Here is a 22,256-nt window from a genome sequence, read left to right as displayed (position 1 = left end):
TCCTAATTTACAAAGCAACAGGTAGACTATTCAAAAGGGTATTGCCTCAACGTTGGGGAGAAAAATAGCTCTAAAATAAAGGCTGCTCTGGTTCTAACTAAAAAAGCTTAGAGCAAGCTTCAAAACCTTTGTTTAAGAAAATCACAGGGTGCCAAGATGGCGGAACAGCCTGGAAGTTTTTTTGGGGCCTCTCATCCCTGAAATGCAGCCAGATCAACACTAAACCATACTGTACACCTAGAAAACTGATGTGAGGGTTAACACAACAATCTGAACAACCTGAACCACAGAACTCGGCAGGTACATAGCATGGAGAGGTGAACTGGGGGAGAGAGAAACAGCGGAGGGTAGGGAGCTGTTTTTGCTTGTGGAGAGAGGATAGAGACAGGGGGAGAGCACAGGAAAGCATCCACCAACCCCCAAAAGCAGCTGGAGAGAAAAGAAAGAGTACGCAAGGGACTGAAAAAAAAAAGTGGGGGAAAGTAGAAAGGAGAGGGTTTAAATTCCACTAAGACTCTATAAACAGAGGGAGCACAGAGTCTGAAACTCCACAGCTCGATACCCAGAGCTGTTGTGATGGGAACAGCGAATCCCCAGGAACAGAGAACGAGATCCAAGGGGTCCTCAGGCCACACAGGGAGAGGTGGTTCCCCTGCTATGAGGACATTTGGTGGAGGATGTGTGGTCACCCCATAGGCAAAGATCCCAGTGGACCTGAGAATGACCACATTGGCTGGTCAAGAACTGCTGTACAATCACATGAACTTTTTCTGGGACGGGCTGGCACCCAGCCACAGTCTTTGGGAATCAGCAGCAGCAGGGTCCCACGAATGTTCCTGGGGGCAGCCAAGCACCTGGCCATTGCTCAGTGAGATGCTCCGCCAGAGGGTCAGAATGGGTCAAAGTCACAGTCCCTCAGAAGTGAGGAGTTGGGAAATACAGCCACACCTGGGAAAAACTCAGGAGGGAGATGCCACCTGGCATCCTAATGTCTTGGTCATGGAATGTAAAAGTGGGGAGTGGATAGAACTGGAGACAAAGGAGGGGTGCTCGATTGCCAGTCAGGGAGAGCACAGAGTTCTGATACTAGAGTCTGGGTAGCTGGGTGACACCATACTCAGCCTTCACACACATGCGCATACACACCTACATGCACCACAACAATCCACCCCAGTAAGCTAAGCAGCGACATCTAATGGAGAATGGAGCCGTTACACTAAACCCCACCCAACTTGGCCAACCTCGTGCTACAGGAACACAAGTCTCTCCACCTGCTTAATTACAGACTATAAAGTGCTTCATAGCTTGACTTCTAGGGGAAACCAATGTAATTTCAATTATCTTCAGCCTGTTCCCTGGTCCATCTATTCAATTTTTTTCTTTTTCTTTTCTTATTCTTGAATACAGAAACAGAAGAAGTTTATTTTTATTTTCCATTTTTACTAAAAATATTTTTTTAATTTTTTACAATATTTTTCACTTTTCTATAAATGTTTTACATTCTATTTTACTTCCATTATTTCATTTTATTATATTTTAGTGTATTCACTTTTTCAAATTTTCAAACATTTTATTTTTCTGTTTTTCTTTTCTTATTTTTTTCCTTTTTTTTCTTTTCATATCTTTCCCTTTTTTCTCTACTATACCAAGCTCCTTTCAACAAACGGACCAAAATACACCTAGGATCTAGCATCACTTATTTGATTTTTTTGTGTTGATTTAATTTTTTAATTTTATTTTTTTTACCGTATTAATTTCTTTTCTTCCTTCAAAATGATGAAACGAAGGAATTCACCCCAAAAGAAAGAATAGGAAGAAATGACAGCCAGGGACTTAATCAACACAGTACAAGCAAGATGTGTGAACCAGAATTTAGAATCACAATAATAAGAATACTAGCTGGGGTTGAAAATAGATTAGAATTACTTTCTGCAGAGATAAAAGAAGTAAAAAATAGAATGAAATTAAAAATGCTATAACTGAGCTGCAATCACAGATGGATGCTGTGGCGGCAAGGATGGATGAGGCAGAACAGAGAATCAGCGAGGACAAACGTACAGAGAATAATGAAGCAGGGAAAAAAAGGGAGATTAAGGCAAAAGACCACGATTTAAGAATTAGAGAAATTAGTCACTCATTAAAAAAGGAACAACATCAGAATCATAGGGGTCACAGAAGAGGAAGAGAGAGAAATAGGGGTAGAAGGGTTATATGAGCAAATCATAGCAGAAAACTTTCCTAACCTGGGGAAAGACACAGACATCAAAATCCAGGAAGCACAGAGGACCCCCATTAGATTCAACAAAAACTGACCATCAACAAGGCATATCATAGTCAAACTGACAAAATACTCACGCAAGGAGGAAATCATGAAAGCAGCAAGGGAAAAAAGTCCTAAACCTACATGGGAAGACAGATGAGGTTTGCAGCAGACCTATCCACAGAAATTTGGCAGGCCAGAAAGGAGTGGCAGGATATATTCAATGTGCTAAATCAGAAAAATATGCAGCCAAGAATTCTTTATCCAACAAGGATGTCATTCAAAACAGAAGGAGAGATAAAAAGTTTCCCAGACAAACAAAAATTAAAGGAGTTCGTGACCACTAAACCAGCCCTGCAAGAAATTTTAAGGGGGACTCTCTGAGGGGAGAAAAGACCAAAAAAACAAAACAAAAACAAAACAAAAGCAGCAATGACTAGAAAGGACCAGAGAACACTATCAGAAACTCCAACTCTACAGGCAACATAATGGCAATAAATTCATATCTTTCAGTACTCACTCTAAACGTTCCCATCAAAAGACATAGGGTAATAGAATAAAATCCATCTATATGCTGTTTACAAGAGACCCACTGTAGACCTAAAGACACCTTCAGATCGAAAGTAAGGGGATGGAGAACCATCTATCATGCTAATGGTCAAAAAACGAAAGCCAGAGTAGCCATACTTATATCCGACAATCTAGACATTAAAATAAAGACTGTATCAAGAAATGCAGAAGGGCATTATATCACAATTAAGGGGTCTATCCACCAAGAAGATCTAACAATTGTAAACATTTAAGCTCCAAATGTGGTGGCACCCAAATATATAAATCAATTAATCACAAACATGAAGAAACTCAATGATAATAATACCATAATACTAGGTGACTTCAACACCCCATTCACAGCAATGGACACATAACCTAAACAGAAAATCAACAAGGAAACAATGGCTTTGAATGAAATACTAGACCAGATGGACTTAAAAGATATATTCAGAACATTCATCCTAAAGCAGCAGAATATACGTTCTTCTCCAGTGCACATGGAACATTCTCCAGAATAGATCACATACTGGGACACATATCAGCCCTAAGTAAGTACAAAAAGATGGAGATCATACCATGCATATTTTCAGACCACAATTCTATTAAACTCTAAATCAACCACAAGAAAAAATTTGGAAAAGTAACAAACATGTGGAGACTCAAGAACATCCTACTAAAGAATGAATGGGCTAACCAAGAAGTTAAACAGGAAATTAAAAAGTACATGGAAGCTAATGAAAATTATAATACCACAGCCAAAAACCTCTGGAATGCAGCAAAGGTGGTCATAAGAAGGAAGTATACAGCAATCCAGGCCTTCCTAAAGAAGGAAGGTCTCAGATAAACAACCTAACCTTACACCTTAGGGAGCTGGAAAAGAACAGCAAATAAAACCCAAAACCAGCAGAAGACAGGAAATAATAAAGATTAAAGCAGAAATCAATGCTATCAACCCCCCCCCCCAAAAAAAAAAACAGTAGAACAGATCAATGAAACCAGAAGCTGGTTCTGTGAAAGAATTAACAAAATTCATAAACCCCTAGCCAGTTTCATCAAAAAGAAAAGGGATATGGCCCAAAAAAATAAAATCAAGAATGAAAGAGGAGAGATCAAAATCAACACAGAATAAATACAAACAATAACAAGAGAATATTATGAGCACTTATATGCCAATAAAATGGGCAATCTGGAAGAAATAGACAAATTCCTAGAAATATATAAACTATCAAAGCTGAAATAGGAAGAAATAGAAAATTTGAACAGACCCATAACCAGTAAAGAAATCGAATTATTAATCAAAAATCTCCCAAAAAACAAGAGTCCAGGCCCAGATGGCTTTCCATGGGAATTCTACCCAACATTTAAAGAAGAGTTAACACCTATTCTCTTGAAGCTGTTCCAAAAAACAGAAATGGAAGGAAAACTTCCAAACTCTTTCTATGAAGCCAGCATTACCTTGACTCCAAAACCAGACAAAGACCCCACTAAAAAGGAGAACTACAGACCACTTTCCCACATGAACATGGATGCAAAAATCCTCAACAAGATACTAGCCAACCGGATACAACAATACATTAAAAGAATTATTCATCACGACCAAGTGGGATTTATACCTGGGATACAGGACTGGTTCAATATCCACAAAGCCATCAATGTGGTACATTACATCAATAAAAGAAAAGAACCACATGATCATCTCAATAGATGCAGAGAAAGCATTTGACAAAATCCAGCATCCTTTGTTGATTAAAAACCCTCAAGAAAGTAGGCATAGAAGGATCAAACCTCAAGATCATAAAAGCCATATATGAAAGACCCACTGCTAATATCATCCTCAATGGGGAAAAACTGAGAGCTTAGCCCCTAAGGTCAGGAATAACACAGGGATGTCCACTCTCACCATTGTTAATTCAACATAGTATTGGAAGTCTTAGCCTCTGCAATCAGACAACACAAAGAAATAAAAGGCATCCAAATCGGCCAGGAGGAGGTCAAACTTTCATTCTTCAAACATAACATGATGCTAAACCCAAAATATTCCATCAAAAACTGCTAGAACTGATTCATGAATACAGCAAAGTTGCAGGATATAAAATCAATGCAAAAAAATCGGTTGCATTCCTATACACCAATAATGAAGCAACAGAAAGAGAAATCAAGGAATCGATCCCATTTACAATTGCACCAAAAACCATAAAATACCTAGGAATAAATCTAACCAAAGAGGGAAAAATCTATACACCTAAAACTATACAAAGCTTATGAAAGAAATTGAAGAAGACACAAAAAAATGGAAAAAGATTCCATGCTCCTGGATAGGAAGAACAAATATTGTTAAAATGTCAATACTACCCAAAGCAATCTACATATTCAATGAAATCCCTGTCAAAATAACACCAGCATTCCTTAAAGACCTAGAATAAACAATCCTAAAATTTGTATGTAACCAGAAAAGACCCTGAATAGCCAAAGCAATCCTGAAAAAGAAAACCAAAGCTGGAGGCATCACAATCCCAGACTTCAAGATGTATTACAAAGCTGTAATCATCAAGACAGTATGGTACTGGCAAAAAAACAGACACTCAAATCAATGGAATGGAATAGAGAACCCAGAAATGGACCAAATGGCCAAACATATGGCCAACTAATCTTTGACAAAGCAGGAAAGAATATCCAACAGAATAAAGACACTCTCTTCAGCAAATGGTGCTGGGAAAACTGGAGAGCAACATGCAGAAAAATGAACCTGGACCATTTTCTTACACCACACACAAAAACAAACTCAAAATGGATTAAAGGCCTAAATGTAAGACAGGAAGCCATCAAAATCCTAGAGGAAAAAGCAGGCAAAAACCTCTTGACCTTGGCCACAGCAACTTCTTACTCAACACGTCTCCAGAAGCAAGGGAAACAAAAGCAAAAATGAACTATTGGGACCTCATCAAAATAAAAAGCTTCTGCACAGCAAGGAAACAATCAACAAAACTGAAAGGCAGCCAATGGAATGGGAGAACATATTTGCAAATGACATATCAGATAAAGGGTTAGGATCCAAAATCTATAAAGAACTCATCAAACTCAACACCCAAGAAACAAATAATCCAGTGAAGAAACGGGCAAAAGACATGAATGGGCAAAAGACTTCTCCAAAGAAGACATCAAGATGGCCAACCGACACATGAAAAAAAATGCTCAACATCACTCGTCATCAGGGAAATACAAATCAAAACCACAATGAGATACCAACTCACACCTGTCAGAATGGCTAACATTAACAACTCAGGCAACAACAGATGTTAGCAAGGATGTGGAGAAAGAGGGTCTTTTTGCACAGCTGGTGGGAATGCAAACTGGTGCAGCCACTCTGGAAAACAGTATGGAGGTTCCTCAAAAAATTATACATATAAATACCCTATAGCCCAGCAATTGCACTACTAGGTATCTATCCAAGTGATACACATGTGCTGTTTTGAAGGAGCACATGCACCCCAATGTTTATAGCAGCACTGTCAACAATAGCCAAAGAATGGAAAGAGCCCAAATGTCCATCAATAGATGAATGGATAAAGATGATGTGGTATATATATATATACAATGGAGTATTACTCAGCAATCCAAAAGAATGAAATCTTGCCATTTGTAACTACGTGGATGAAACTGAGGATATTATGCTAAGTGAAATTAGTCACTCATAGAAAGACAAGTATCATATGACTTTACTCCTATGAAGAATTTAAGATACAAACCAGATGACCATATGGGAAGCGAAACGAAAAATATAAAAACAAGGAGGGGGACAAGACATAAGAGACTCTTAAATATGGAGAACAAACAGAGGGTTGCTAGAGGGGTTGTGGGAGGGGACATGAGCTAAATGGGTAACAGGCATTAAGGAATCTGCTCCTGAAATTATTGTTGCACTATATGCTAACTAACTTGGGTGTAAATTAAAAAATAAATAGATTTTTTAAAAAGAGAAAAAAAAAAGAAAAAGGAAAATCACAAAAGGATCAGCCAGTTTCAAAGTTATTTATAGAAATATGATGGGGTGCCTAGGTGGCTCAGTCGTTAAGCGTCTGACTTCAGCTCAGGTCATGATCTCACAGTTCAAGAGTTTGAGCCCCACACTGGGCTCTCTGCTTCAGCACAGAGCCTGCTTCAGATCCTCTGTCTCCCTCTCTCTCTACCCCTACCCTGCTCATGAGCTCTCTTTCTCTCTCAATAATAAACATTTTGAAATTTTTTTAAAAATGATTATTTATAGGAAAATGAAAATATTTAGTACCCAATAAGCTACAATTGAAACATCTTACAATAAAATTTAAAATTACCAGGTATAGGGGTGCCTGGGTGGCTCAGTCAGTTTAGCATCTGACTCTTGTTTTTAGCTCAGGTTATGATCTCACAACTTGTAAGTTGGGAGTTCCACGTCAGGCTCTGTGCTGGTAGTGGGGAGCCTGCTTGGGATTCTCTGTCTCTTTCTCTTTGCCCCTCCCCCACTCTGTCTCTCTCAAAAAACACAAATGAAAAAAAAAACTTAAAAAAATTATCAGGTATATAAAGAAGGAAACACAACATAATGTTGGAATAATCACACATAGGAATAATACAGATGATACAAATAGTAGAAATGTATGAATAGATTTACTTGTAGCCCATTTAAAAGATTGAGAACAAGAGCAAAAAAGAAAGGATAATAAGGCACTTATCATAACCATATTCATATGTCCTAAAATGTAAAGCAAAAAATGAGAATGTTCAGAGACATAAAAACTACTAAAAAAAAATTGAGCTTCCAGAGAAGAAAACTACAGCATACCACAGAAATATTGTGGGTTGGGTTCTAGACCACCAGAATAAACCAAGTTATCTTTATAATAAAGGAATTATTTGAAGGCAAGGGCTGTAAGCTATATTTTATAAACCGGACATAGTCTATTAAGTGCTCAAGAGCATTATGTCTTTAAAAATAATGTACATATCTTAATTAAAAAACACCTTATTGCTAAAACATGCTAACTATTATCTCAACTTTCAGCAAGTCATATTCTTTTTGCAGACGAAGGGTCTGGCCTCCATGTTGATGGGTGTTGACTCATAAGGGTGGTGGTTGCTAAAGGTTGAAGCAGCTATGGCAATTTCTTAAAATAAGACAACAATGAAGTTTGCCACATCAATGGATTCTTCCTTTCATGGACATCAATTTCTCTGTAGCATGAATGCTGTTTGATAGCATTTTACCCACAGTAGAACTTCTTCCCAAATTGGAGTCAATCCTCTCAAACTCTGCTGCTGCTTTACCAAGTTTATGGAATATTCTAGGGTCTTTGTTGTCACTTCAACAATTCACAGCATCTTCACCAAGAGTAGCTTCCACCTGAAGGAACTACTTTCTTTGCTCATCCTTCAGAAGCACCCCTCATTCATCATAAGCAAACCCTCACCCTTTAAAGTTCTGTTATGAGATTGCAACAACTGGGTGACATCTTCAGGATCCACTTTTAGTTCTCTTGCTATTTCCATCACATCTGCAGTTACTTCCTCCACTGAAGTCTGGAACCCCTCGAAGTCATCTTTTAGAGTTGGAATCAACTTCTTCCAAACTCCCAGTAATGTTGACATTTTGACCTCTTTCCATGAATCACAAATGTTCTTAGAGACATCTAGAATAGTCAATCTTTTCCAGAAGATTTTCCATTGACTTTGTGCCCATATCCATCAGAGGCATCACTGTCTGTGGAAGCTATAACCCTATGAAATGTATTTCTTCAATAGTAAGACTTGAAAGTCAAAATTACTCCTTGATCCATAAGCTGCCAAATGGATTTTGTGTTAGCAGGCATGAAAACAACATTCATCTGACTGTACATCTCCATCAGAGCTCTTGGGCAACCAGGTGCATTATTTATAAGCCCTATTTTGAAAGGAATCTTTTCTTCCGGTGAGTAAATCTCAAGAGTGGGTTGAAGAGATTCAGTAAGCCATGTTGTAAACAGATGTGCTGTCATCCAGACTTTGTTGCTCCACTTAGAGAGCACATGCAGAGTAAATTTAGCATAATTCTTAAGGGCCCTAGTATTTTCAGAAGGGTAAATGAGCACTGGCTTCAACTTAAAGTCACCAGCTACAGTAGTCCCTAAAAAGAGAGTCAGCCTGTCTTTTGCACTGAAAGTCCTAGATGATATCTTCTTCCAATAGAAGGCTGTTTCATCTACATTGAAAATTTGTTTAGTGTAGCCACCTTCAGTAATGACCTTAGCTAGATCTTCTGGATACAGCTTCTACTTCATCACTTGCTATTTCACCATGCACTTTGATGTTACGGAGATGGCTTCTTAAACCTCATGAACCAACTTTTGCTGGCTTCAAATTTTTCTTCTACAGTTTCCTCACCTCTCGGCCTTCATAGAATTGAAGAGAGTTAGGGCCTTGCTCTGGACTAGGACTTGACTTAAGGGAATGTTGTGGCTGGTTTGATCGCCTATCCGTACCACTCAAACTTCCTCTATATCACCAATAAAGCTGAATGTATAATTCCTATGTTCATTGGGTTAACACTTTAAATTTCCTTCAAGAACTTTTGCTTTGCATTCACAACTTGGCTACCAGTTTGGTGCAAGAGGCCAACATTTCAGCATACCTCAGCTTTTGACATGCCTTCCTCACTGAACTTAATCATTTCCAGTTTTTAATTCAATGTATGAGACATGGAACTCTTTTTTTCAGTAGAGCACTTAGAGAAAATTGCAAGGCTATCAATTAACCTAATTGCAAGGCCGTTGTGTCTCAGGGAATAAGGAGACCCAAAGAGAGAGAGACAAACAGGAGCAGCTGATGACTGGAGGAGTCAGAGTACATAATATTTATCAATTAAGTTTGCTATCTTATATGTGCACAGTTTGTGGTGCCCCAAAACAATTGCAATAGTAACATCAAAAATCACTCATCACAGATGACCATAACAAATATAACAAACATAATAACAAAATTTGAATTACCTAAATGTGACACAAAGTGAGCAAATGCTGTTGGAAAAAAATGGCGCTGACAGACTCGTTTGATGCAGGGATCTCACAAACTTGCAAAGTGTATAATAAAACAAAGCACAATAAACAAGGTATGCCTGTTCAATATAAAAATGAAATATACACTAGGTTGTACTAATAGCAGGCACTGAAGAAGAAAAGATTATTGCACTTGAAAACAACACACTACACAAGTGTCTAAATGAAAAGGACAGAAAAAATATTTGAAGAGGTAATGGCCAAAAATTTCCAAATTTGCTAAAGACTATTATTCACAGATTCAAGCTTAACAAACAAAGGAGGGGAAAACTGCCTAAAGGAACATCATAATCAAATTGCTAAAACTCAATGATAAAGAAAAAATGTTCAAAACAGCCAAAGACTTCTACTTTCAACCAAGATGGAGTAACAGGAACAATAACTTTCAAGATACAGAACATCAAGCAATAAAGGACAGTGAAAGAAATCATAGGTAAGGCCTACTGACTGCCCCAGCTAAGACAACAAGAAGGAAGAATCTGGACAGAGGCTGGGAGAAATCCAGAGCTGAACAGACAAAGCAGAGAATATGGGGAGATCATGACAAGATTTCACAGGACAGAGTACCAGAGAGGAAAGAGCCACCCAAAGGGAGAACTCTGTAGATGTATAGGTAGTCACCCTAGAAAAATTCCCCTAAGTACTCATGTGCTTAAGTGTGTGAGAGAACTATCCAAGGCCAAGAAAAGAACCACCCAAAGGACAGAAGAAAAAGTGCCAGTTCCCACAGAGCCAACAATATTGCCTGTTTACAATATTTGGACTGAAAAACCTCATGATTCACAGGACAAATGGGAGACAATTCACCATGAGTCTCTGTGAGAGGAGAGGCACTGACAGTTTTTGTTCCAGAATAAATCCTCAAGGTTATGTGTACAGCATGGAAGATAGATACTGCATCTCCCTCCAAGGCAGAGGGCAGATTTACTTCCTGTCCAAGTTAATAAAAAGGTTCTTTAGGCTAAACGGTTAGACAGATGTGCTTGCAACCCATTTAAAAGACTAGGGTTTCCATTCTATTGAGGATAGAAAGCAAATGGAATTCTCATTCATTGCTGGTGTGAAATGTAAAACAGTACAGTCACTGTGGAAAACAATTGGGCATTTTTTTAATAGAGCTTAATAAACATTTACCATCAATCCAACAATACTACTCCAACATGGAAACGCAAAAATTTACTAACAACTCTTTAAAAAATAATAATAAAATAATATAAATAAATAAAATAAAAATTTACTCTTAGGCAAATCTCTAGAAAACCATAATATTTAAATGAAACTTTGTATCACAGTGCTTAAAGTACAACATATCATAATATGAGATGTTTCAGTGCCCAGAGAAAAATTTGTAATGCTGAATACTCCCATAAACAAAAAGGAAGTAAAAATGTGAATTAAGACAACTCAAAAAGTCAGGAAAAAAATTAACGGAAGGATTAAATAAATATAGATTAAAGCATAAGTTAGAAAATAAAAATGATAAAGTTAAGAAACAACTAATAAATTAGGTAAGCCATTAGCTAATCTATCAAGAAAGAGAATAAACATACAATATGAATAATGAAGGTAAAATAACTATAGACACAGACTATGCATAAATTTTAAAAACTTAATGAAACAAATAATGTTCTAAGATAACATACTTTACAAGACTGACTACAAAAGAAAATGAAATTTTTTAATCTAAAACTTATTTCCAAAGAAGAAAAAGGTTAAATTGTCAAAGGAAGTATGTCCAGAAAAGATAACATGCTGAAATAGTTGCAAAGAAGAGCTCTACCAAACTTAAAAAAAAATTTTTTTTTTTTAATATTTATTTATTTTTGAGAGAGAGAATCAGCACAGGCAGGAAAGGGGCAGACAGAGAGGGAGACACAGAATCCAAAGCAGGTTCCAGGCTCTGAGCTGTCAGCACAGAGCCTGACGCGGGGCTTGAACCCACAAACCGTGAGATCATGAGCTGAGCCAAAGTCAGATGCTTAAACAACTGAGCCACCCAGGTGCCCCTCTACCAAACTTTAAAAAAAAGATTACACCAAAGACTTGGGGAGGGGGACAAAAAAGAAAAATTTCCAACTTCCAATATTGATGTAAACAAATATATGTATATAATTATGCATAAACAAGAAATATATATCAGATTAATCTCACTTATCATTATCTCAAATAAAATGTTAGCAAATAAAATTTAGCAGAACATTTGGAAAATAATACATCATGGTCATTTGGAATACATACTTCAAATACAAGGATGGTTGCACATGAGGAAAAAAGTCAAAGGAAAATATTAGGGGAAAAATCAGCTATTCAATCTCCACAGATGCCTAAAAAAACATTTCATAAAATTCAATAAGCATGTTTGAAAATAACAATAAATAAGAGGAGATGAAAATTTCTTTAACATGCTATTTGCAGCTCAGCCCAAAAGCCAGTATTATGCTTAGTGAGGAAATCATGCCTACGGATTCAGGAACAAGACAATAATAAATACTCTATTAAATATGATTTAACATTGTATTTTATTTTCCACCCTGTAGAACTACAGAACACAAATTAACTAGAGATATAATAATTGGAAAGCTGTAAGTAAAAGTATTACTATTTTCAGGAGTTTTAAAGTATTACTTAGAAAACACAAGAGATTAAAAGAAAAAAAACCAAAAACTATAGCAACTTAAGAAATTGACAAGACTTTTATAAAGAAAATCTTATAAAAAGACAACAGAAACTGAAACAAATGGAAAGACATATTCATGTTTGGGGGCAGAATCATCAATATCTTAAAGACCTCAGTAAGCCTAATTTAAAATTTTAAGTTGAACTTGATGCAATAAGAATTCCAATTGCTTCTTTTTTCTAACCAAGTTAAAATTAATCCTAAAACTGATACAGAGGGACGCCTGGGTGGCTCAATCGGTTGAGCCTCCAACTTTGGGTCAGGTCATGATCTCGCAGTCTTGTGAGTTCAAGCCCCACATCCAGCTTTGTGCTGTCAGCTCAAAGCTTGGAGCCTGCTTTGGATTCTGTGTCTCCCTCTTTCTCTGCCCCTCCCCTGTTCACACTCTCTCCCTCTCTCTCAAAAATAAACATTAAAAAAAAGAAATAAATGCTCTAAAATTCATATGGAAAAATAAACAAAATAGAAAAACTGTGTAGAACAAGAGCAATAAGGATGGGGGGGAGGTGAGCACATCAAATAGTAAAACATATTATAAAACCTGAAAAGAGACTCGAAAATAAATTAATTAAATAAAAACATAAAGTGCAGAAATAAACTCAAATACATATGTGAATTTAGTATATCTAGCATCTCAAAACAACAGAGAAAAAACTCAACAGATCATGGCTGGACAAATGAGCAGTCATCCGGAAAAAACAAAGTTAGACCCTTAACTCTTGCTTTACACCACAATGAAATCTAAATGAATCAAAGATACAAATGTGAAATGAAATCATAAATATTCTAGAAGAAAACATGGGGAAATTCTTTTAAAATCTTGAAGAAGAAATACCTTTTCAACTATGACTCAAAAATCCAGAACTCATAAAAGAAAAAATAATAATAAATTCAACTAAATAAAAATACAATACTTATGAGGTAAAAAAAAAAATCATAACTAAAATTAAAATGACAAACTGGTAAAAATATATTTGCAATTTATATCATAGACAAAGAACTAATTTCCCTAACATATAGAGAGAGCCTATAAATTAAGGACACAATTTTTTTAACATACAAAAGAAACAGTTCACATAAAAAAAATACAAATGGTTTTTAAACGAATGTGAAAATACTTAACTACACTCCTAATAAGAGAATGCAAATTAAAATCACACTGAAATATTATTTTTTACCTATCAGATTGGAAAAGATCAAAAACAATACATCACATACTGTAATGGTAAGGATGTGGGAAAATACGCACAATTACACATTTCTGGTTTGCTAATAAGAGGATAAAACCTCTACAGTAGCAATTTGACAGTATCTACCAAAAAGTTCAAACCTCTGACCCAGAAACTTAATTTCTTGAACTGTATCCTGCAAGATATACATGTGGAAAATGGCATGTGTATAATATACCTAAATGTTAGCAGCTAAAGACTAATTAAAGTATGAAAAATAATGAGACATAAAGCAGTTTGTAAAGTATGTTCAACTGAGGGGAAAAAAGCAAGGTGAAAAACTGGGTCAAGTATGCTACCATCTAAATAAAAAAGAAGGGGAATATATGTATTTATCATCTTTCACATATGAATACCACCACTCTACGAATGCACTGGGAGGAGGATGCGGGTGACTGAAGGATGGGGATTAAAGAAAGACTTTTTACTGCATACTCTTTGTACATTCTGAAGTTTACCAAATGAATGCATTATCATCCAAAAATAAATAAGTATTAAATAAATAAAACAAAATGCAAGTCTGGTCATGTCATCTGTTTTCAACAGCTTCCCACCACCCTTAATATTAAGTCTAAATGTCTTAAGATGGGCTTGTAAAACCTTACATGATCTGCAACTTATCTCCCCAGTTTCACTTCTAACCATTCTCTCTACATTCCACAGCCCAGCCACACTGAACCTTTTACAGTTCCTTAAATAAACTTTATTCCATCTTGCTTCTGAACTTTAGCAAATCCTATTCTTCTCAAAGACTAGAGTACTCTTCATCACCCTCTTCATATGACTAATGCCTACTGCAAAGACTCAAACAAAATCACTGCTTCCATAAAGCTTTTCTTGATACCCCGTCCTCAAGTCTCAGTTGGACACCCGCCCTCTGTGCCCTCCTAGCATCCTAGAATTCCATGATAGTGCTTTTTAATATATATAACAGTTTAGTTGAATTGTGTCCCTCAAGAACATAAGTTCTGGGACAGAAACATTATCTCTACTTCTACTGAAGTCCCAGGGCTAACAATGTCTGGTATAGAACTGGCATTTAATGAATATTTATAAGTAAACTGAATTAATTAGTGAATAAATGTATAAATAAGTAAATGAATTAGACAGGAAGGAAGGGAGGGGCACAGATAGATTCAGTAAAGAAAATAATAAGACAAGCTCTCCTACAGGCTTTTCCTTAATATATGTTCCTTAAAGTCATCTACATATCTTATCTATTAACAGTCCTCATACCAACCTTGAAAATTCTATTATAGCCAATAGATTTAATTTCTATAAAATCGTTAATTGATAACAAAATGGCCATATATTATCTTTATTCAAATTTACTACTGAAACTAAGAGTTGTAAATTAGATTTTGTAAATATTCTGTTCTATGACTTAAGAGTTTGATTGCACTCTGTACCACATAAATGTTTCACAATTTGTAGTTATCATTAACAGTCACAAGTATTTAGCAATCCGAATGCACGTGAATCTAAGAAATTCTATTCTCTAATTTCATTTAACATCTTAAAATTATTAATCTTTCTTATATCAGACCCTGGATTTTTGCATACTTCTGCAGTTTAATCTTGCAAGTAGCATTTCCAGGCAATAGAAAGAGTTCTAAAATTAACAAACTAGAGAAGACTTTTGGTATTGAAAGATTTAGCATTTGTATATTCAACTATCTTCAATACATGTAAAATCCAATGTATTAGCGGGAACCACAATAAGATACCAGTCCATTCTTACTAGGATGGCTTTTATGAATGAAAGAAAGAAAAGAAAGAAAGAAAGAAAGAAAGAAAGAAAGAAAGAAAGAAAGAAAGAAAGAGTGAATTACACGTATTAGTGAGAGGGTGAAGAAACTAGAACACTTGTGCCCTACTGGTGATAATGTAAAAGGGTGCAGCTGCTGTGAAAAAGTCTGACAGTTCCTCAAAAAGTTAAACATAAAGTTACTATATGATCCAGCAATTCACATTTGGGTACATACCAAAAAGAATTGAAAGGAGAGACTGAAATAGATACTTATACACCAAATATTCATAACAGCATTATTCACAATAGCCAAAAGGTAGAAAGAACCTAAATGTCCATCAACAAATGACTGCATAAAAGAAAATGAAGTATAGACATACAATGAAATACTACTCAGACTTAAAAAGGAATGAAATTCTGACACAGAAATGGATCTTGAGGACATTATGTTAAGTGAAATAAGTCAGATACAAAAGGATAAATATATGATTCCACTTATATACCTATAATAGGCAAATTCAAAATATAGAAGGTAGAATAGAGGTTACCAGGGGCTATGGGAAAAGGAAAATGAGGAGTTACTTAACCAGTGTAGACTCTATTTGGGATGATGAAAAAGTTCTGGAGATGGATGGTGGTGATTAGGGCACAATATTGTGAGTGTACTTAATGCCATTGAATTATACACCTAAAATATAGTTAAAATGGCAAATTTTGTTATGTATATTCTCCCACAAAAAAGAGATAAAAAAACCTTTTATGTCCTATCATATTAATACATGTCCAAGACTGTACTTATTATCATCCCTCCTAAGCCAAATTCCAAACCCAATTTTTCCATTTCAGTCAAAGGGTTCCTTAGGGAGTTAAAGCTTAAAATACTTGCATACCCTCTGTTTCCCCTCATTTCTTTAACTACTAGATCCCTTTATTGCTATGTTCTAAAAATGTATCTTTTACATTGTTCATGCTTTCTTCTGCATCTTAATAAGTTGTTTTAGCTATGGACAACAGACTTTAAAACTTATCAAATTTCTAAACTTAACCAATATAGCATAAGTTCACTTATGTTAAACAGTAAACTAATAGAAGTATATAAAGTTTTAATAAAAACTGGTTTGAACTGTTTATTACTGTTAAAGTAACAATAAATCACTCCACTATTAAATTCTAACCTTGATCAAAATAATTAATCTTTAAGAATATCCATATTTATTTTGTACACATTTATACAACTTCACATTAATCTTCCAATGTCATCAATGAATATTTTATACCTTACCTTTGTATGGTATTCCATAGCGTCCAATTCACCTTGATTGAAAACAACACATCTTTTACGCTTCTAAAGAGTAAATTACAGGAAAAATTATGTTGCCATCTATCACAATATTGGTAATTTGAAATATATTAGTATTTCTTTTTCATCACTTTTCCATAGCATGTATCTCAGTCTTTAAGAGGTGATAATTGACAACTAAGGTCAAAATCAGTGAAAAGGGCATGGACTAAGGAAATAAGCTTTCCCAAATAAAAAATTCTATTTTTATTTATTATTATTATTATTATTATAAGCTTAATGAGTGATACAAGGTCACCTTAGCTTTATCTGCCATTAATAAGAACTAGTACCAATGATAAAATGTAGCACAGACATCCAGGTAACACAAGAAAGCTGATGCTGTATAAAGTTACAAGTGTTATCTATCAGTTAATATATATGGTATAGTTACTCCCAACTTCTTCGTTTCTGAGGAGAGGATCTATCCATGTTCTATCTTAAAAAAAAAAAATCCAATGTATTTTCAGTAGCTCTTTATGATTGATTTGAGGGCTAGGTACAAATCAAACATACTAACACAGTTCTATCTGTAACAACTCCATAGAAAAGAACATGTAAGACAGTACAAAATAGAGCAGGAACTTCCTACTTCATACTGCTGAAACAGCAGTGCTTGCCATGGTTGCAAATTCCTAGTAGGCTAATAATAAATGTTTGCTGGCTGAATAAATAAAAGGTCTTAAGATTAAGCTAATTGTACAATTTGCTTTGGCATATCAGAAATAAGGTAAGTTTTGTCAAGATAATTCATTAAATAAGTTTATCTATATTTTTCCATACTGAAGTGAGAAACTTATCCAACATAACAGTATACACGTTAAAAGATGTCCATACTTGGTAAACTGCAAATGCTGGTTATTATTTGTCTGAATTAGTAACAGTAATGATAAATCTATATAGTATTTTACTGAAATCTCAGACATTATCTATGTATTTTCCATTCTATGCCTGACATACAGCAAATAGTCAATAAATATTTGTTGAAAGAAAAAAATTATAAGAATATTAAAAGTTCTACTTCGGGAAACTAGAACAATGTAATAAATTATCTGTATTACTTTCTTTATTCTAATTCTTAACATGCTTTCTCATTTAATATCTTTCTTTATGGACCTCAATTATAAGATCCATGAGGGCAGGACTTGTGTTGGTCTTGTTTCATCCCTGTATGTACAACAGCACACAGAAAGATCCAAAACAAAACAAAACAAAACGAACAAATAAAAAAGATCTCAAACATTTGAGGATGAGTAATAAATGTTATTCCTATCTTAATATAATCTGATATGGACTTTATATAATCACCTCTGAACTCTTCAGAAACATAAGAAGTATTAAAGTATAATTTGATCCTGTATGGTACTCTTGAAACTTCACCAAAAGACTGCACCAGTGTATAAATGGACAGGTCTCTAAAAATCTCCCAAAGTCCATATACTGCTTTAGAATTTTGCAGAGAAAGCAGCATGTTGTTGAAAAAAACAAATGTAAAAAATGCAATTAATACAAATGACTAAGCAGAAAGAGTTTTGTTGTTGTTTAGTTAGGTTGGTTTAATTTACACAGCATTCACTTTTGAGCAAACATTGCTTGCTTTTGAAATATGCAAATTTGGTCTTCTAAGAATGCCAGAACGTTAGTAAAGAGTTCAAAATTACATTGGATACACTAAAGCCTTCCTACACTTTATTGATTATTTAGACATAGTAAATTACAAGATATTTGAGATACTGGAATAACAAACTTCTTTTGTGTGTTCTGTAGAAAAATAAAAATTTATTAAAACTTTCTACCTTTCCAATAATAGAATTGAAGTTTTCTTCTTTAACACCACTCATTGGATCCTCCTTTTCATTCCTTTGTTGGCATTCTTTGTGAACAGCTGGAGTTATGTAAGGTTTGGTGACATTAAATAGCTCAGATCGAAAAACATATTTCTGTATGAAGACATCACTATTTCCTCTGTCATCATAATCTGGCTTAGAGGTAGAGTCAAAAGCAATAAATGTAGTAGAGTTTCCAAAAGAGGTCAAACAAGGCTCATGATGCTGGTGAAGTTGATAGTTTATGTTGTTAATGAAAGAAAGATGATCTAGTAACCATCCTGGTGACAGCTGATGCACCACAGACATTTTCTTCTTTAAAAAAAAAAAAAAAAAAAACTCTGGAAATTAAGGTCTAGATATAAAACCCAACTTTCCAGATAAGTTCTTAAATGTCCTGCATTTCCATAAAAATACACTTCATATACACAGGTAGATTTCACGTATAAGAATATAAACTTGACATTTAAACAAAAGAGAATTTGACATTCATGATACATTAAGGAAAAATGTAATGTTTTAATATAAACTTTTAATTTCAGGGTTAATTCAAAATTTTCAGCCAATTTACCAAAAGAGAATTAAAACTTGATCTTATTTCTGGAATCTCAATTGAATCTTCCCATCTTCCTGGGCCCTCCACACAACTTTCTGTTTGGTCCTTGAATCTGGCCACTAGGTCCACATCCTCCAAGTCAGGGAGTCATTCAAGATAGTGTCCTGTCAAAGCAAAGAATACTACATTACCTATGTGAATCCACCCTTTTTAATGAGATAAACCTAGAGAGGTCACAGAATTTCAAGAGGAGTTATTAGGTGATCAGCCCTTTTTTTTTTCAAAGCACATTTGCTGTAAGTCAGCCCATTCTCCAGTAATAATACTACCCTGTTTAACCACTGCTACCAACAGAGTGCAAAAAGGGTAAAATGAAAGACTGGTCTAGGCAGAGCACAATTTTAACAGATATCATAAGTATCAAACCCTAGCAAAATTCAAAATTGCAAGGTTATGGTTAAGGTAATTGGTTCTGAGCAGTCCTCCTCCAGCAACTAGGTTTTTCAAAACTTCCTTATCTTTTTATAAAAGATGGTAAAGTTCTCAACATTGCTTACTAAATCCAGTGTAATGGAGAATTTAAGAGAGGGACAGAATAAGATATATATAAGGGGTTAATAGCACAGTTAGTAATACTAGTACTTAGATCCAACCTTCCAACTCCAGGTAGTATTAGCAGTACGGCCATGGGCAAGTTATTTGATCTCACTGAGCCCCAAATTCATCATTTTCTATGACATCTCAGATGGCAGTTTAGAGAATTAAATGACATAATCTACATGAAGTGCTGTGCAGTACCTGACACATCGCAATTGTTCAAGTGCTACTAGTAACGGTAATGCTGGTGCTGGCCCTGCCTTCAGAGTCACCACTAATGTAGTATCTAGGGAGAGCCAAAAATGTAGTCGAGAAGACTGAAACTCAGAAAAGGCGACGTGCCCCAAATTTCAATTCTAGTTAACCACACAATTGCTCCAACAATCAGGTATCCGGACTTTGGCTCAAAGGTTTCCTTCCACCCCCACCACTCTCCAGGTACTGGGCAGTACTCGTCTCTGACTTCAAACTCAGCGAAGCGGAAAGTCTTATTTTAGCAAAGTAAACTATTGTGCTTAAACTCTATTTCACCTACCTCTCTGCTTCACACCGAACCCCACCCCCCAGCCCCGTGGGTTCCTCCTAGCTTCACTCGCTGGCCACCGCTAGAGGACCATGAAACCCTAGCGAGCAAATTGCCAACCCGAACCCTAGCGGTGACCACTAGGGTTCGATCCTCGAAGCCAACTACACCCTACCTCAGCATTAACTATCTCCTACCTCACCGCTTCCTCTGTCAGAAAATTGCACGACGCCTCCCAGACTTGCATTATGAAAACAGCACCCTTCTAAAGAGTGGTCATGAAAGACGCCACTTGCACAGCAAAGCAATTTCTCCTTTCCTACGAGCCGACGGGCGCGGCCATGTTGCTGTACGGAAAACGTGTTTCCAGGGCGATTTGGAGCGCTCTGCCCGCTACTTAGCGACTCAGACCGCCCGCGTCTTCAGCGCTAACTTTAGAAATCGGACCGGACGTTTGCACTGACCAGAGACACCAGTATGCTGAGTGAGACGATGGGACGCGCTCAATACGCAGAGTTCGAGAGACGGGGAGCGGCGCGTAAGATTTGCGTAGCCGCGCGACGTACGTGATGACGTAAGCGCCGGCGGAGATTTTAAAATTCGAACCGCGCTGGCGGGTGGAAGGAAGAATTGGTGTTTTGGCGGCTGCTGTCCTGTCCCTCGGATAGTTGCACAGGTTACAGAAATTCGGTCCCTGGGTCGTGTCACGAAACTGGAAGAAAGGTAACTTTGGGTTAATTTCGGGCAGGCAGAAGTGTTCTGAAGGGAGAAAGTGATGGCGCCAACAACTTAGATTTAGAGGTCCTGAGGGACGTTTTAGTGTCTACTGTTGTGAGAGGCCTCCGGGGCGGAGTCTGTGCGAGGCGCGTTTCCCGGAGTCTATCAATAAATTTCTACTGACAGTGATTTACCGAGGGAGAAGAGGAGGGACTAGGAGCACAGTGGTGGGAAGAAGACAGGCTGGAGGAAAGGGGAAGAATTGATACGCGCAGGGAGTGGAAGGACAAGATGACCTGTTTCAGATGTCGCGTTTGAGATACTCCTAGTGGGCGTGTAAGGAAAGCTTAATCTTAAATTACGTTTTAAGTAGAGATTTGGAGTGCACATATAGGTGAGTGGGAAAGTTGAATGGATAGTAGAAATGTATAAAGGAGAAGAAATTGGTGGCCTATCGAAGATGGAAAGTGTAATCAGTTTGAAAAAAATGTTTTTAATGTCTGTTTATTTTTGAGAGAGGGAGCGAGCGAGCAAGGGAGGAGCAGAGAGAGAGAGGGAGACACAAAATCTGAAGCAGGTTCCAGGCTCCAAGCTATCAGCACAGAGCCCAATGCGGGGGCTCGAACTCACAAATTGTGAGATCGTGACTTACCTGAGCCCAAGTCGGTCGCTTAACGGACTGACTGAGCCACCCAGGTGCCCCGGAAAATGTAATCAGTTCAAAAGACAAATGACAGCCCAGAAAAGAGAAGGGATGGCAGCAAATGTCCACTTCCCAGGAAGCCAGGCCAGGACCTGAGAAATCTTAAGTGTATAGTGTCGAATGCCACACAGAGATGAGAAAGGATCGAAAGTTTTGTCAATCATGAGTATCCTAGGAGGCAACAGTTTCAGTAGATATGCAGGAAATGAAGTGTTGATTTTCTCAGAAATGAGAATCAGTAGACCATTTTGTGGACAGATAATTAATCTTTGTTAGAAGAGGGATTGAAGTAAGTGGGGCAGTAATTGAGTATAAATGGGAAACAGTGGGTTAAGGACAGAACAAGAGAGATGGAGGTTAGGAAAAGAGAATAGCTGTATTCTCTAAGACCAAAGAAAAGGAAACATGTTGAGGTAGTTCTTGTCAGGTCGTCTCTGACTTTTTCCGGGTGAAGTCAGTACAG

General features: G+C 36.5%; 2 protein-coding genes across 6 annotated transcripts in view; one reads left to right on the top strand and one right to left on the bottom strand.

Annotated features, from left to right (window-relative positions):
* METTL4 (methyltransferase 4, N6-adenosine) overlaps window positions 1–20,923 on the bottom strand; it is a 249,810-nt gene extending 228,887 nt beyond the window's left edge. The window contains exons 1-4 of one of the 4 annotated variants that reach the window (XM_042911360.1): window positions 20,838–20,923; window positions 19,269–19,417; window positions 18,668–19,012; window positions 16,815–16,877 (exon numbers count right to left, since the gene is read on the bottom strand). In XM_042911360.1, the coding sequence (XP_042767294.1) occupies window positions 16,815–16,877; window positions 18,668–19,006 (402 nt within the window). In that variant the 5' untranslated portion in view covers window positions 19,007–19,012; window positions 19,269–19,417; window positions 20,838–20,923. The other 3 variants (XM_042911363.1, XM_042911361.1, XM_042911362.1) reach the window with 3 other exon arrangements.
* Window positions 20,924–20,995: 72 nt separating this feature from the next.
* The window catches only part of NDC80 (NDC80 kinetochore complex component), a 62,229-nt gene continuing 60,968 nt past the window's right edge, over window positions 20,996–22,256 (top strand). For both annotated transcript variants that reach the window (XM_042911045.1, XM_042911044.1), the window contains exon 1: window positions 20,996–21,096. The gene's annotated coding sequence lies outside the window, so the exon portion shown is untranslated. The remainder of the gene's footprint in view (window positions 21,097–22,256) is intronic.

This window comes from Panthera leo, chromosome D3, assembly GCF_018350215.1.
Source record: "Panthera leo isolate Ple1 chromosome D3, P.leo_Ple1_pat1.1, whole genome shotgun sequence".
Classification (NCBI taxonomy): domain Eukaryota; kingdom Metazoa; phylum Chordata; class Mammalia; order Carnivora; family Felidae; genus Panthera; species Panthera leo.
This window is presented reverse-complemented; position numbering and strand designations above follow the sequence as displayed.